Consider the following 15,296-nt stretch of genomic DNA (forward strand, 5'->3'; position numbering starts at 1 on the left):
CTTTCTCCCAACTTTGGGAGCTTTCTTCCGAATATTTAGGTGAGCAATTGGAGGGTAATTTAAAGAGAAGTTAGGAAGTGGGTATTCCTAACTACAGGCACCGATCTTTCTTCCTAGAACTTCCCTACATAACCTAGCTTGAGGTTGAAATAGGATGGTTCAGGTCAAAACATATCCATTTGATCGCAACCCATATCCCTTACAAAACAAAATTGTCGCTGCAGTACATTAAAACGTCATAGATGACAAAGGTTTATGGATTTAAGTTCCAATCTAAGTGTGTTGGACATTATTTAGATAACTTCGGCGATGAAGAATTTCTTTAAAGAAGATCGAACCAATTTAAATTGAGAAATAAAATATTGCGATTGTCTCAGAATATTTTAAGTAGATGTAAAGCAAACTCAATGAAGAAAATTGACAGGGAACTTATAACTTAATATTTTTTTTTAATATTCTGTAACTGAAAGGTTTTCTTTTTGCAATTTTTCATTAAAATGACCTCATTTTTCTTTTTAACATAATACGAGTACATTTTTAACCTTTATTAGATTTTTTGTTTAAATTTTCTTAGTAAAATTGATTTCCAGCTCACTCTATGGGCATTATAATTAACTCTCCTTCAAGATTTCTATTTAGATTCTGGGTTATTAAAAAAACACAGGACTCGGTGCAATGAAGCTATATTTTATTAAGGAAAAGAATACACTATTTTTAACCATCTTTTCAATAATTCCTTCCAAGTCAATTAGGTTTTATTTCCTGTTCTTTCTGGTCTAGGCCTTAGATTTTATTTATTGTTTGACATAACAAATTTATAATAAAGTAACGTTGCCTCCGTGTGCGAGACCTAATTTAGTAGTTGTTCGTAAAGCCCATCTGAAAAAAATAGGCGTTACTTCACTTTGTTTACTTTATTTAATGAAGGGTTAATCTTCTTTATTTTTTAAGCACACAATAAATTAAAGTTACGAAATAAATTTGCTTGGACAGTATTAAAGAGGCAGTTTTGAGAAATGTAAACATAGTTTTCTCTTGTAACGGGCGCCCTTCAAAGTAAAATAAAGCATGCATTTTAGATGCACTTAGTTCCCCTTTCAGAACTTTCTTTCGAGCTCAACTATTTGGAAAGAGTTCTCTGATCCCTTAAAAGACTAAATTACTTACTAACTTAAGAGATAAAAAGTGAACCTTTATCACATGAAGGTAGTTTCAAACTGATAACAAGTTCGACTTTAGAATTGGGCAGCAGGCGGCCTAAGAGCTCTTTCGTTAATAGTTGGAATTCTAACTAAACATTGTGTTGAAACCACCATCATTGAATGGTGTTGGCGGTTTACGGTAGAATCCTGTAGAAAAACATGCTGAACAGGTATATACAGGTACGGTATTCGAGAGAACTCAAGAACGTAAAATAACTCTTTCTGCTAAAGATGTGACCTACTGAACTGCTCTGTCTTTAAAGAAATGGATGTGATTGGAACCGGAATGGTTTTTTCAGTTTAAGCGCGAATTCATGGAAATGTTTTTTAATGTAGTCCCTTAAAAACTCCAGTAAAAGGTTTGTAACGTCTTTCCGGAAATCAAATTTAAATTGTTCTATGGAATGAATAAAATCAAAGAAATTATCCATTACTGCGGACCTAACCATATTTTCAATATATGAATATTTAATTAATTTTTTTAATATTTTTATGTATACATATGTATGTATGTAATTAATTATATGTACGAGTAATAAAAAAGTTAAAACAATTATTTGTGTCAAATAACCTTTGCAAATCCACTGTTGCGAAATTACTTTGTGGGTGAAAACGTATGGAATTTAATATTGTATAATAAATAAATAACAAGACTAAGGAAAAACAATTATGGATTTGAATTAATATTCAAATTTATTATTTAAATCTTTGTTATTGATTTTTGTTTTTGCATTAAGGGAGATAAAATGTGATCACTGAAAGTTCAATTAGCTATATTATTTAATTAATCCTTAATTAAAATTGCTTCATATTCAAAACAAAATATTGCGTAGGTTTTGTTAACTAACGTGAAATAATTTCTAAAAATATACAGCTGTTTTCATTTATTCCCTACATTTTCAAATGGGAACAGATTATTTGATTTTTTTTACAGTTAAAATGAGAAATTAGGTAACGAGCTCCAGAGGGCAATGATTAACTTCAATTAACTTCGTAAGTGGGAGGTTTTTAGTATTTGAAAATCTATAGAAAAATTATAAAAATGCACTTCTTGCGTCAAAATTCAGAAATCCCTGACTAGTTTAAAAAATGGTCTAAATATTTTCTCTGTAAGTAAGGCAGGGATTACTGCAGCTCAAATGTCCACGATTCTTACTTTCATCGGATTACATTGTCCTTAATCACCTCTGCTACTTACTTCCTCAGGGATCTTGGGGTCCCTGCAGGTACCCTAGCCGCACCACATAAACAACACTTACTCTTGACATCATTAACATGTATATTATACTCACAGGGCGTGTGATTTATAACTAATAGGGTTTAGCGAATTAGAGGGTCCGATATGTTTACGTACACCTTTATATTGATGTCCTTAATGGACGAAAACTTGAAACTCTGGTATTCATTTGTACTTCTTGGGTTTAGCGAATTCACCAGAAAATTGTGCTACTCATTACCTCAAAAACACTCACTGATACTTCCCGATGGTGCTTATAGACTATGTTCAAACACTATAAGGAGCACGGTCACGAAGCCTATATATTCACTGTAAGGAGCTGTAGCTTGATTCACGTTATCATGGAGAATCAACACTGTCACTAACAGACAAACTGACAATTCTGCACTAAATGGAAAACCAGAATAAACCATGAGAAGATTTCTTAAACGCCATATTACTTACCAAATATAAGTCCTTCCTCTACAGACAAATTAGACATAACATTATTCTGAACCCATGGTCTAATCATGGTTTGATCTTCTCGAAACTGATATCAAACTCGTAGATGACTGTACAAAACGAACTCTTCCTCAACGATGTGGTCATCAAGCCGATTTTACTCTACGCCTGCTCCGACTGGAGTTTGGATAGTAACATCAAGAAACTTCAGACAACACAGAACACATTTCTGAGACTAGCGACAGACATCTCCTCGACGTACTACAATCGACTCACTTCATGAAACTGCGTCCATAATCCCCGTTTTTCCTTACCCTCCTTTATCCAAAACCATCTTTTGAAACGCCTCTTCACTCTAGATTGTCATCCTAACCCTCTCTGCCACAAAATAGCCACCTGCAGACATCCTTCTATTCTCTACAAAAAACAATTGATCATTATTAAACATGTCCTTCCTCTATCTTACTTCTCTTGCTGCAGATCTTTGCTTTTTACCTTTCCTTTTTCCCTGCAAAGTTTATCCTTGTCCCATAGTAAACGTTCCCTAAACATTTAGTAATGAAGTTGATTTGTAAGGCGCCACCTTTTTAGATCGCAGTGGTTTAGGCTTTACAGCCAGTCCCAGGGACTCGGTCAGCTCTATTTGTCTTCTACTTAATTAAGTTTCATTTAATGACGTAAATTTTATTGTTGACTCACGCTATTTCAGCATATGGGAGGGACAGTTATTTCTAGTGCCGCATACGTTTGTGCGCATTGCCTATTGCTGGGAAAATGTACATAACAACAACGTGAATGAACTTTTAGACATTTACATAAACAAACAGCACAAATGGAAAACTACATGTAAAAGTACATATGAGGCACATGGATTGAAACTTAAAGTTCAATGAATACCGAGAGGTTATCAATTATTCATTAGATAGGACCAATAATTCAGCAATCGACCAGTGCAATACATGAAATGTAATGTATAACAAATACATTGTTAACAAAATGTCCTCTGCTTTCTATTCATGGAAGAATACATTTTCTAAGAACAAACTCATGTTCCTTGGTCTCCGACAAGAGTATTCTATTTTCATTGTGATGTAATCATTTTTATTAATTAAAAATAATTACATCAACATTGAAGTCACTTAGAACCGGAGTTTTTTGCTGTCCTTCAGAACAGTGTTCCACCAATCTTCTGACAGTTAGATCAATCTAAGGAATGGCTGCACTCGATCTCAGAATTTTCGCGTCGGAGTCCAATGCGTAGATCTCTTCCCTAAAATGTTGGCACCTTTCATCGCTGGATTCGAACCTCTATCTTCATGCCATGAACTGATAGCGGTCATCATCCATTTGGGTGCAAGTATTACGGACAGTTTGAGGGGTAATAAAAAAAAACAAATTAATAATATAAATCTTGAAATGAAATTACTTTTCCAATTAATTAACTTGACATTCATAGCTACCTACTAATATACAACAGCGTACCCAAATGGATCTGGACCTACCAAGATATGTGGGGTTCAACCAATCTTCAGTCCTTTCAATAAAAAATACTTCCTCAGATTTTGGATTCTCCATTTTATGTCTATAATGCTAATTACCTCCAAAACGAACTGAAGATCTCTTATGTAACTGATGAATCAAAATCTAAATACTGAAAATTCTTTGACTCCCTTTCCTTTACCCCATAAATCCTCTTTTTCAAAATCTTGCCTCCGCAATTTTTTGATTTGATTTTTTCGTGCTTTGTAAATGAGCTAAGCTTTGAAATTTACGAGAGTATAACTGAAAAATAGAAAAAACAATACAAAAAGAATCTTGAGTAAAAGCTGAAAGTTTCGTCATTTTAGAGTTTTGTAAATATTTATTAAAACTTTATTAAATAAAAACCAACTTCAATCTTTTTTCATAAAAGCAATTTCATAAATCTGTCCGACATGTTGTACACTGACAACTGCCATGAAGTAGTAATACTTCATTACTATAAAGGCCAAAACAGAAAACAAGTTGTTATTTTGATATAGATCAATAATAAGCTGGGAAATTGCCACACGAACAACCATTACGTGCATGACTGACCCATATAATTTTTATATGATTGCTACGTAAATAGTATATGACCAGGCCCATTTATTCATTGAATCTATTTATTATAAAAGCTAAAATTTAATTGGGGGTTTCATTTCACGTTTATTGTAAAGAATTCAGTTTTTCTTTAAAAAAAAAAACTGTAATAGTCAGTTAATATTTAATAAATTAAATAATATTTCACTTACCTATCTTCGCTCTGACGATGGCAACTAATAGAAAAGCCACCAATAGAAATATTAGCCGAATCATAGTTGCTCTCCCTGCAAAATAGAAAATGGAATTAATAATGGTTACTTATAATTTGAAAAATTTCAAAAACATGCTGGCAAAAAAGCATTCGGAAAATCGGAATGGAAGATGCTGTGAACCACTGAGGAGTTAATCCGATGATATTCCTCTTTTGAGTAAACGATATAATTTGGGTCTTTTCGAGAGGTGATCGGAAGATAATTATCTTTTTTTCCCCCACTTGAAAATCACGTTAAGTATAGTTAGCGAAGTCAGAAAGAGCCCTGACAGAATCATTCTCTAGCAACGTCACCATGTAAATAGAACCTCGCCTGGTTAACCTATCATCCATGACGTCACACTGAGACTACTCCGAGAAGTCCTAATTAACTCAAACTCTTAACTAAAACTGGTTGTCCAATCCCTGAGAATTTTCTGGAGCATCAAATGACTTTCATGTTAAACCTGGATCTATGTGGTTTTTTTTGCTGATATTTACTTCTTTCTAGTTCCTGTTTTGTTTTGCTAATTAATTTTAAAGTGAATATCAATATTAATAAGCTTAACTTTAAGAAAATACCTGTTATTCCTAATTCTAAAAGAATAAAGAAAGTTAAGAAGTAAACATTTGGTCTTAAAAGCAATTTCAAAACAGAATTTTTAGTTCCAAGAATAATAATAAAAACAAAAGCTTTATCAATAAATCAAGGAACTAAAAACAATAAACAGACTAAACCAATAATATTTACATGAATTTCATTTTCATTTTTACAGAAGATTTTCGTGTCCAAAACAAAAACAAACATTATAAATAAGAAATAAGTTCTTAGAAATAATATAAGGAATCATCCGCAATGTTTACTTAGTGTGACATGCTATTCTTGCCTGTTGATTGCAACACCGACTCATGTTTATAGCAAGTCATTACCTCATTATATTGATTTAAATATTAAAATACTGCCTTGTTGGTTTGGCTGATATTTTTAACAGGAAATGGAATATTTATTAAATTCACTGAACTCCTAATGTTTGAGTTTCCTGTATATTTGTTGAACATCAAATTAGGTAGGTTTAATTGATTTAACTTAACTGATTTTCATAAAATAATTTCGTTTATTCACTCTGATCAACAGCTATATGCTTTAATATGTCAACATGGACGTAAAATACAACACCTCCTCGAAAATTTAATTAATTTAATTAAAACTCCTCATTCAAATCATTACGACGCGGTAAAAAAGAGCATACAATCTTGGGTAAACACTTTTCTTTAATTAACTTTTGATGACGAAACTTCCGGAACAGAATTTCCGGTTCTCAGAAGAGGATTGAGAAATGATAAGAATCAAAAAAGTACTTAATATTACGCTATAATTAAAATATTCAGTTACACTAATTGGGAATAAAAAGATGGAGACTTTTACGGTAAAAGTTCGTAAAAAATAAGAAATTAAGATGGAATTTGCCACTAAAATTGGTGATTCTGTTGTGCTTGGTTAATAGCAAATGAATGAGACTAAGATATTGCACTTCTAAGCAGGGAATCGAAACTATGCTTTGACGAGGTTATCCTATCTTTCATATTTATGGGCAACCAAGTGTTTTATTGCTACACTACTGACAGTGGTGTCCTCCATCGGTGACCATTATAAAGGTGCCCTCCACGGACACCGTGTCTGCATTTCAAATTCCTGGGACCTTGGTTTACAAGGAGGACCTGCGTCTGCTGCATGTTTTTCTCACTGAGAGAATGCGTAAGACTTCTTCTTCTTTTTTAAAAGCGTATTGATCTTGTCTGAGGTAAATATTTCTGATGTTAATCTTGGATGATTCCAGAATGGTTTGTAGATCTGGAGTAGCGACTAGCATTGAGAACGGACCACAGTTTTTTTTAATTTTTTCTGGCTGAGAATTTCGTATTTTGTTTGTCGTATTTCGTATAAAAATGGAAACGTAACGCTGACACAAAAGAATTCTTGTTCGCTTGCATGCTCCTGCCGCGCTGAGGAGCCCAAATTTTTGCTGCTCTCTCTCGCTCTCTCCAAACAAAGCTGGAGAATTCCAAACACCAGAAAGATCTGTTGTTCTTTTAAGGCGGAAAACATATTAACTGGCTACTCCCTCTTTATTAATTCCGAACATTGGATATGCTATGGCCGCAAGAATGTTTTGTATTCTGGCATGGAATCAAAGTGTTATTTCCAAATTATCCCAGTAAGAACCAATCATAACATGGTACAAACAAGTGGCCCAAAACCCTGCAACGCAAGTCTTAGCCAAGTGGGTAAAGAATAAACATCTATCCCTTATATCAGTTAGAGCCGCATGCAATGCCCCCTCCTAAAAATATACAAGAAAATCAGAAAGAGAAACAGCACACAATTAATAGAGTAACTTCATATAGAAGATTAACTAAAACACCAGCAAAGACATGAAGATTGGAAAGACTTCCCAATATTTCAGGAAAAGAATGAAACAAACAACTTAAAGTATGGGTTGCAAAAAGGAGAATATTACGCGTCACAACACCTAATTATGGGTAAAACACCTACAACCCTAGAGATATGGTCTAAGGCAGGGATGAGCAACACGCGGCTCGCCAAGCATTTCTAAATTGAATTTATTTTATCGACTTTCTCCCATCAATATATTGTTATAAAATTAATTATAATAAACTGGTAGTACATACTGAACCGAAATATTTTTTTATGGCGAGTTACTTGTCGACGACGTTTTTAAAAATGCAATACTAATGCGCCGCGTCTGCGCGATTTTTTGTGACGAGATACACACTTGTCGGTGACTTGTTCAAACATGCAATACGGACGAGATGCGTTTCGTACGAAGTTTTGTAAATTAATAATAAGAGTTAATCTATGTGCGGCCCGCCAAAAAAAAAAATTAAATTTAAATTGGCCCATTGATTAAAAAAGTTGCTCACCCCTGGTCTAAGGAAATACAAACAAAAACTGCCAAGCACAATGTTAATTAGCTATAAAAGTGACAAATAATCTTTAGTAAATGTACAAAAACACATAATCAAAACTCGATCAAGGAGGTAGAAGCAACAGCCTACAGTCACCTGTTTGTAACCACACCAGAGAATAACCTCCAGACGTAGCATATCCTACTCATGTAACAAATGAGGTAGGAACTTTGGTCATACGAATTACCTCTACATTAATTTTGTTTCTATTGTTTTATTGGTCAAGCTTGATTGTTCAAGATCTACACCAACCAACCAGAGATTAAATCATGAAGATGGCAGAAAAAAAAAGGAGTGGACTAGCCACTCCTCTGGACCCATAAATTTTGAACATTGTACACGTAACTCACTCTGATAGAAACCACACATCGGGTCTTTCATCGCACAATTTTTTGGAGTATTATTTAGCCACTCCTTCTTGAATCTGTAACCTTGGGCATCTACTTCGAGTCTACTTAGTTTTATGTCTTTTTTTAAAGTAAATAATTTAGACAAAAACAATCTGTGAAAAGGAAAATTTCTCAATGTGTCAACTTTTATCGTCATATTGTTACTTGAAAGAGTATTTGAGGCATTAAAAAAAAGAACTGAAAAATAAAGTTTAAAAAATGTTAACAAAACAATGGAACAGCTGCAAATGGCATTGTACTTGGCAGAAAACTGTACGAGACTAATTCCCAGTCTAACTGGAATGGAAGTGAAATCCCCCATGGTTACTAGCGAACCGTGCTAGCAGGCGGCAGATCTACATATATCCATTTGGCTTCAGAACGAATATCTTTTTGTCAGCTCGTCACCCGCACACAATCAGGCCAGGACTCCGCAACTATGGTGCAGTGTAACTGGGGAGACAGATCGCTCTAGCTATCATCGGTTCTCGATCTGTAACAGACGATCGTTATAACTGTTTGGTGATCGATGTCCGCTAACAGGCCAGCTAGTCTATATTCCAGATGTACCTTACTCACCATGTCAAACGGGGTCTAATTTATCACTTCCAGAATTTATATCTTTTACCAACTTATTTATTTTTCTTCTTTTTTTTTTTTAAATCATTTTGATAAAGCATGAAAAACAAAGGTCTGAGTTATGTACTCAATAATCTACTATCTTATTCGTAGCCTCAGCTTTCTCAACTTATTCGTTTCTTCGGTAAATTTCCATAAAACTTGGTATTCTCTACAAAGAATTTATCATTTAGCGAAAGAGCATTATTATTGTGATGGGATTTTAAATGTAGTTAAAGGTTGAAGGTGTTCAGAACCGGATCAGAGTTTCTATGTGTTATCTTGTACGAAGGACAGAAGTGTGGGGATTATTTCATTAGTTTGATCAATAATATTGAAGTAAAAACTTGATTACTGTCTACATTTTTGAGCCAACAGTATTGAAAATAAGTTTGACTTTATTGGGCACTTTTGTAGGATAAAAAAAAAATAAATAAACGTAAATTGTAAAATTAAAATGAGATTTCCTTTTTAACATGAAATAATAATAATCTTTATTCCAGAGAAACAAAGTCATACATTATTACTTAAGCCAATAAACTTACTCTCAGACCAACCAGCTTCAGAAAAGCCTGAGCCTCAACCACAACGTTTAACAATACATGAGGTTAGTCCACAACTAAGAAAGTTTGTACTAATGTTTTGGCTAAGAAATGGGAAAATTCAAAATTCAACTCAGAAGTTTGTCACTTACATTAATAGGCCTTAACGCTAACATCCTTCATCAGATTTTACTGGAAAAAGGGTTACAAATAAAAGTTTTATATCTGTTTAGATTCAAGAAACAAGCACACCTAGTTTGAAGAAGAAGAAGAAGAAAAAAACAAACAGTTGAAGCTGTTTTTGAGTGATATCTTAAGAGAAATACCAAATTCTAACTTACAGGATTTACACTGATTAGAGATAGACACTGTAAGTTAGCTACATGCGCATACCCAATTTATTATTAAAATCACCTTTTTCAGACTCTGAGGGTCTTAAAACTCCCGTGAAAACTTAAAAACTAAAATCTCCACTATTAGTGCACAATGAAAGTAAAAACTGTGTACTTACATGTGCTATGTGAGTACTGAGGTTTACTAGCGAGTTTCAGTTTAATGTTGAGAGACATCCTTTGGATTAAGATCAAAAAATAAAAATAACTTTTTCATTACAGCATCTATGTTGGCCACAAAAGATTTTTTTTTTGTTTTATTACAAAGCGGATAAATTCATCTCAATTTATATTACTCTGGTTTTTAAATATGAGGCCGAGGAGACTCTAAAACTTTATACATATTTCACTACATAAACAAAGTTTTGTTCCAAGCTGAATGTAATAAGAGATAACTGGGCTTTCCGCTTTATAATTTCCGCCTGTCCCCAGAGGTTTTCATTTTTTCTTTTTTTTTAAAATAAAAAAGTACCAACAGAGAAATAAAAGCGAAGTGATTATCTGGTTATTTGTATTTTCCACGGTAATGTCAAAAGTATTTTTGCTGATAATTTTCCCAGTAATTTTGTGTAGACCCCATACATCACTGAACTGGAATAATGTCTACCACTTCCCAATTCCCTGGAGTTCATCATGCTCCCTTTTCTTCTTCTTACTACCATGAATTTTCTCTCTCCTTTGGTACAGTATTACTGCCTGGAGACCCTCGACAACATTCTCTACCTACAGTTCCTTGGAAAGTTGACAGGTTGTTCCGTAAGTGATCACTATTTCATTTATTCAAAGATGTTTTGTATTTAAGATTAAATAAAGATTCAAGAATAATTATGCGAATTTGAGTGGAAAAAACCTGCTTTGATAAACCATTTTATCTACTACCTAAAGATGAGGTTCCTTCAAGAAAGACTATGAGCTCAAAGGGTTTCTCAAAGTACAAAAAGGTTGAAGACCCCCTAGCTTTAGAGCTTCTACTTTGTACGCTATATTTCTGTTTTACACAATCACAATTTTACACAAACTTCGTTATCCATAATGGGCAATGGTACCTTGTAAATTCTAAGGTGTTCACCGTATTTTATTCGGATTTCTACAGCATTAGATTTCGATTTTTTCAAATTACTCCGTTCCAAAATGTCTTACTATAATAAAACTCCTCGCTCTAAATGGACTCATTTGAATAAAGAAGAGTCATTTCATCCTTCATCAAAAGTAATAAATAACATTAAATGAGCCGTTCGCTGCACAAATTGATTAACTCCACTTTTTGAAATGTCTTAAATTCAAGTGTCAAAGCACTTGGTTCAGTCTTCAGTCATAGTTTTTAATATTTATAATAAATTTCCTAAATAATAAAGATTAACATCATTAAACGACAAATTTTTTTTTGGGGGGTCATTGAATAATAAATAATTTATTTTAGAATCTATTTTTATTAACACCGTGCCCTAATAACTGCAATAATTCAACTAAAATACAGCAGCAGCATTACATGATAACACGGTAAATTTTTTTGAATTTATATTATAAATAGCATTTTAAAAACAATGTGCATTATTTCATCGCATTTCTCCACTTTTTTTTTGTTTTATGAAATTAATGGAGTTGTGTAGTGAACAGCTCGAATAAAAGGTATCATTATCATTCCTGCAAATAATATAGGAAGTTGAAATAAAAAAATGATTATGAAGATTTACAAGTCTAACTGGGAGTTGCAGGAGATAATATCTTCCATAGAACTTACTCCAGCGGATGTTAGGCCTGAAAAAAATATGGCTTCATAGCTGAATACTATTTAGGAATCAAATTTAGAAGTTGTGCATCTGTTAATTAAAGTTGATTTGAATTAACGTTCAAAACTAGTCAACAAAAGAAATAAAACCATATTATTTCTTTGTTAAGGCTAACATTAAAAAATGTTACAATTTCAGTTTAGAAAACACATTATAACTTTTATTTGAAAAATTTTGTATTCAGAGAAAGGAAAAACGGTGAAAAAGGATAGGCTGAAACTGGAAAAACAAAAAAAAATAAATTAAACGTTAACTTGTAAAAGACTTCTCTGCAACTGTCTGGAAAAATTTCAACGTAAATAGTTTTGCACATTTTCAAGAATGTAATTAAAATACACTTTGTAAAAAAGTAGGAAAAAATTAAACGTATTATCAGCGGTTTCCCCCCCCCCCATTGCAAGCGGCACCACCAATCTCATTAGCATTACAAAAAAGTTTGTTTTATACATAAGTGTGGTGTACACGCATTCTCTAGGAAATAAATGCACGTAGTAATTAAATATTCGTGATGACAAGTCCCGGGATGCTGTGGACCCCGCAGATATCCAAGGGACGTAGTATTATTCCTCTCACCACGAACTGTGTGTGTGTGTGTTTTTTTTTTTATTTTTTATTCGGCCAGATCCTCCACTGTGCTAACTCCCTGTTATTATCTTGTGAGTTGTTAGCGAAACAGTAAAGTTAGAGAATTATAGCTTACGCAGAGGATGACGTGGAGAGGAATGGAAATTCCACTTCCACCATAGTTTTTGTTTGCTAAGTCCCTTCCATTTTGGCAAAGCTCTCCAAACCAAAGTAGTAGGTGTGAGCAGTGCCGTATCCCCGTACTCCAACTTTCGTCAACAACTATTTCTGGTTAAATTTCTTTCTTCTGATAAACGTTTAAGAAATAAATTACTTCGTAAGCATTAAATTTCAGTACTTGGCTGAAATTGTTAAAAATTATAATTACTAAATCATGATCCCTGAATCTTAATCACTAATTATTTATTTATTTTTTAAAAGTTATGTGTGACATAACACACGATATATCTTAACTTAATGCATTTCAAAACTTATTACCATCAAAATTATAAAACTGTCCTATTTCCAGCTAAAACATGGGCAAACAAAGAAGCAAACAAAAGTTATAGCCGTTTTGAAAACAATAACTTTTTTTCCCCCTTCCAACTGCAATATTTCTTGCAATTTACTCGTTGTTTTCTTTCCCATCCTTTCGTGTTTTCCTCTGTAATTCTTTCTGTGAGTGAATCTATTTTTCTTAAGATCAATCCAACTCTTCCAGCGCCACCAGCTTAGCTCTCTTTCTTTACACAGCATTTTCTTTATATTATCTTCCTAATCGCATCATTTAGTATGGTCACTAGTTGAAAAAGAATAATAATATTTATGAGATAATTTTGATAAAATCTGCAAATAATTCTAACTTTCCCATCTACCTCATTAACAAATATCAGTGATATGCAGGTTAATTTTCTCTTTGTAAATATACTCGTATAAGGAAAGAAATTAAGTAGTTTTTTATCTATCGCTTGAGGGCTTTGCATTTGTTTTTGATTTTTAACAAACATTACTAAATTTTGTACTTGTGAAGTGAACTAGATACTTCTACAAGGATGTTCTGCAACTCTGTAGGTATCCTAGTCTAACAAAAACAAAAATTTGTATACTTGCATTGTAATTACACTTGTGTAAGAGTCAAACTTAAGGGTACTCTTGCAAGAATAATGCATACATTTTTCCTGAAATAAGTGAAACAGTATTCTTACTTATTTGGTCATATTTCCTTTAAGGTAGTTCCTTCAGCACTGTATTTGGACTACCCCATGACTTCAAACATCTTGGCGTTTCTATCATTTAATATACTTGGCTAAAAACTATCAAAAATTATAATTACTAAATCATGGAATGGTTCCCTAAGGAAACTCTTGGAAGAATGAGTGGGTATTCTTTCTTCCAAATTATTGTCTAAGTATAATGTACAGTTCTGATTGTTTGAGATGGGTAAAATGACTATAATAAACTTCTGAGTTTGTGTAAAAGTTCGTTTTGGGCAAGTAAGTTCTTCGATATTTGTAAAATACTGACGTGTCAGCATTGAAAACAGATTTTTATCCCCTAATAATCTGAAAATTTAACTTAAATAACCATCAAAACAGATTTCAAATGGTAGAAATAAAATAAAAAGAGAGATTTTTTTTTTTATCTTAATTTATGTAACAGATTCTTATTTTCTTTCAAACAAAATTTCAGCCACTTTTCTAAAGCGGTTCTCATGAATAAACCAACATCCATTCTCTCTCTAAACTGCGATGGTAAAGTAAAAATAGAAGAATAAAGAAAAGAAAGAAAAAAAAACCTTCCTTCAACTTTAAGTACACCAACCGTTTGTAAAACTCCTACTTGGTAAGAACATGCTTGGAAAAGCTTACAGTACAATAAACCAGCAACTCCACGCGATAAAAAGAAAGATAGTTAACTGTTCCTATTTTTATAGGTAAATGTCCATTTCTTTTTTTTATTTATTTTATTTTATTTGTGTGCGAGACTTTCAAAGTTTTATTATATTAACAAAAACAAAAAAGTTCGCTGCAAAATACTGGCTCAAAAACATTTAACTTATTTACCTGTAATTTTTACAATCCCGGACTTTGGCAAACTATTTCATTCGTTTACCTTTGCCTTAAATTTTGATGGTGTAAAACAGCCTAGTCGCTTTTCTTAGGTTATTGATGTTAACCCATTCAATTCAGTTGGAAAATATCATTAATTAAAAGTTTTCAACTGTGGAGTTAGAATACTCCAAAACTTTATTTATCGGAGGTTTTGAAAAATACATTCTTTGTCCTTGAAAGAATGAATGTACAGCAAAGGGAGAGCACTGCCCTCTAATCTTTACCTCGTCTGAAAGCATTCAGATAAGATGGGGGTCTTAGTTGTGGAACCACTATCTAGGAAATATGGGCAGGAATGCAAAAATACTTCTTTATTTGAATGTCAGAAAGAGTAGTATTTAAAAGCTAATATTTTTTGTCAACTATTGAAAACTAGCTACTGGATGAAACAGTTTTATAACTGGTTGTAGAATAACTTGTAAAAATCTACTGAATTCTTGAAAAGTCTAGTTTAAAAATTCCACTTGCTGGCTCGCATATTCTGTGCGTTTAAAACTTCCCTGGGCCCATGAACAAAAGGAGGTTTTCGGCCTGGGCGAGCGTATTTTAAAAAGAAGTTAGACGGCGGAGCTGGTGAAATTGCCATTCTCTTTAGGGACACAGATCAAGAGCCTCAGACCAAGGAGATGCAAGGCCATTGTTCACATTATTATAAGTAAGTCATGATTTAATTTTATGGATACCTTACTACTTAATTTAATCAATAAA

The 15,296-nt window shown here is 33.0% G+C and overlaps 1 protein-coding gene across 2 annotated transcripts in view; it reads right to left on the bottom strand.

Annotated features, from left to right (window-relative positions):
- The window catches only part of LOC141450850 (cyclic GMP-AMP phosphodiesterase SMPDL3A-like), a 577,559-nt gene that overhangs the window by 230,879 nt on the left and 331,384 nt on the right, over nucleotides 1-15,296 (bottom strand). For both annotated transcript variants that reach the window (XM_074121695.1, XM_074121696.1), the window contains one exon: nucleotides 5,154-5,228. In XM_074121695.1, the coding sequence (XP_073977796.1) occupies nucleotides 5,154-5,217 (64 nt within the window). In that variant the 5' untranslated portion in view covers nucleotides 5,218-5,228. The remainder of the gene's footprint in view (nucleotides 1-5,153; nucleotides 5,229-15,296) is intronic.

Source organism: Rhodnius prolixus, unplaced genomic scaffold (genome assembly GCF_049639745.1).
Source record: "Rhodnius prolixus isolate KJV_2025 unplaced genomic scaffold, Rpr scaffold_8, whole genome shotgun sequence".
In the NCBI taxonomy this organism is placed as follows: Eukaryota; Metazoa; Arthropoda; class Insecta; order Hemiptera; family Reduviidae; genus Rhodnius; species Rhodnius prolixus.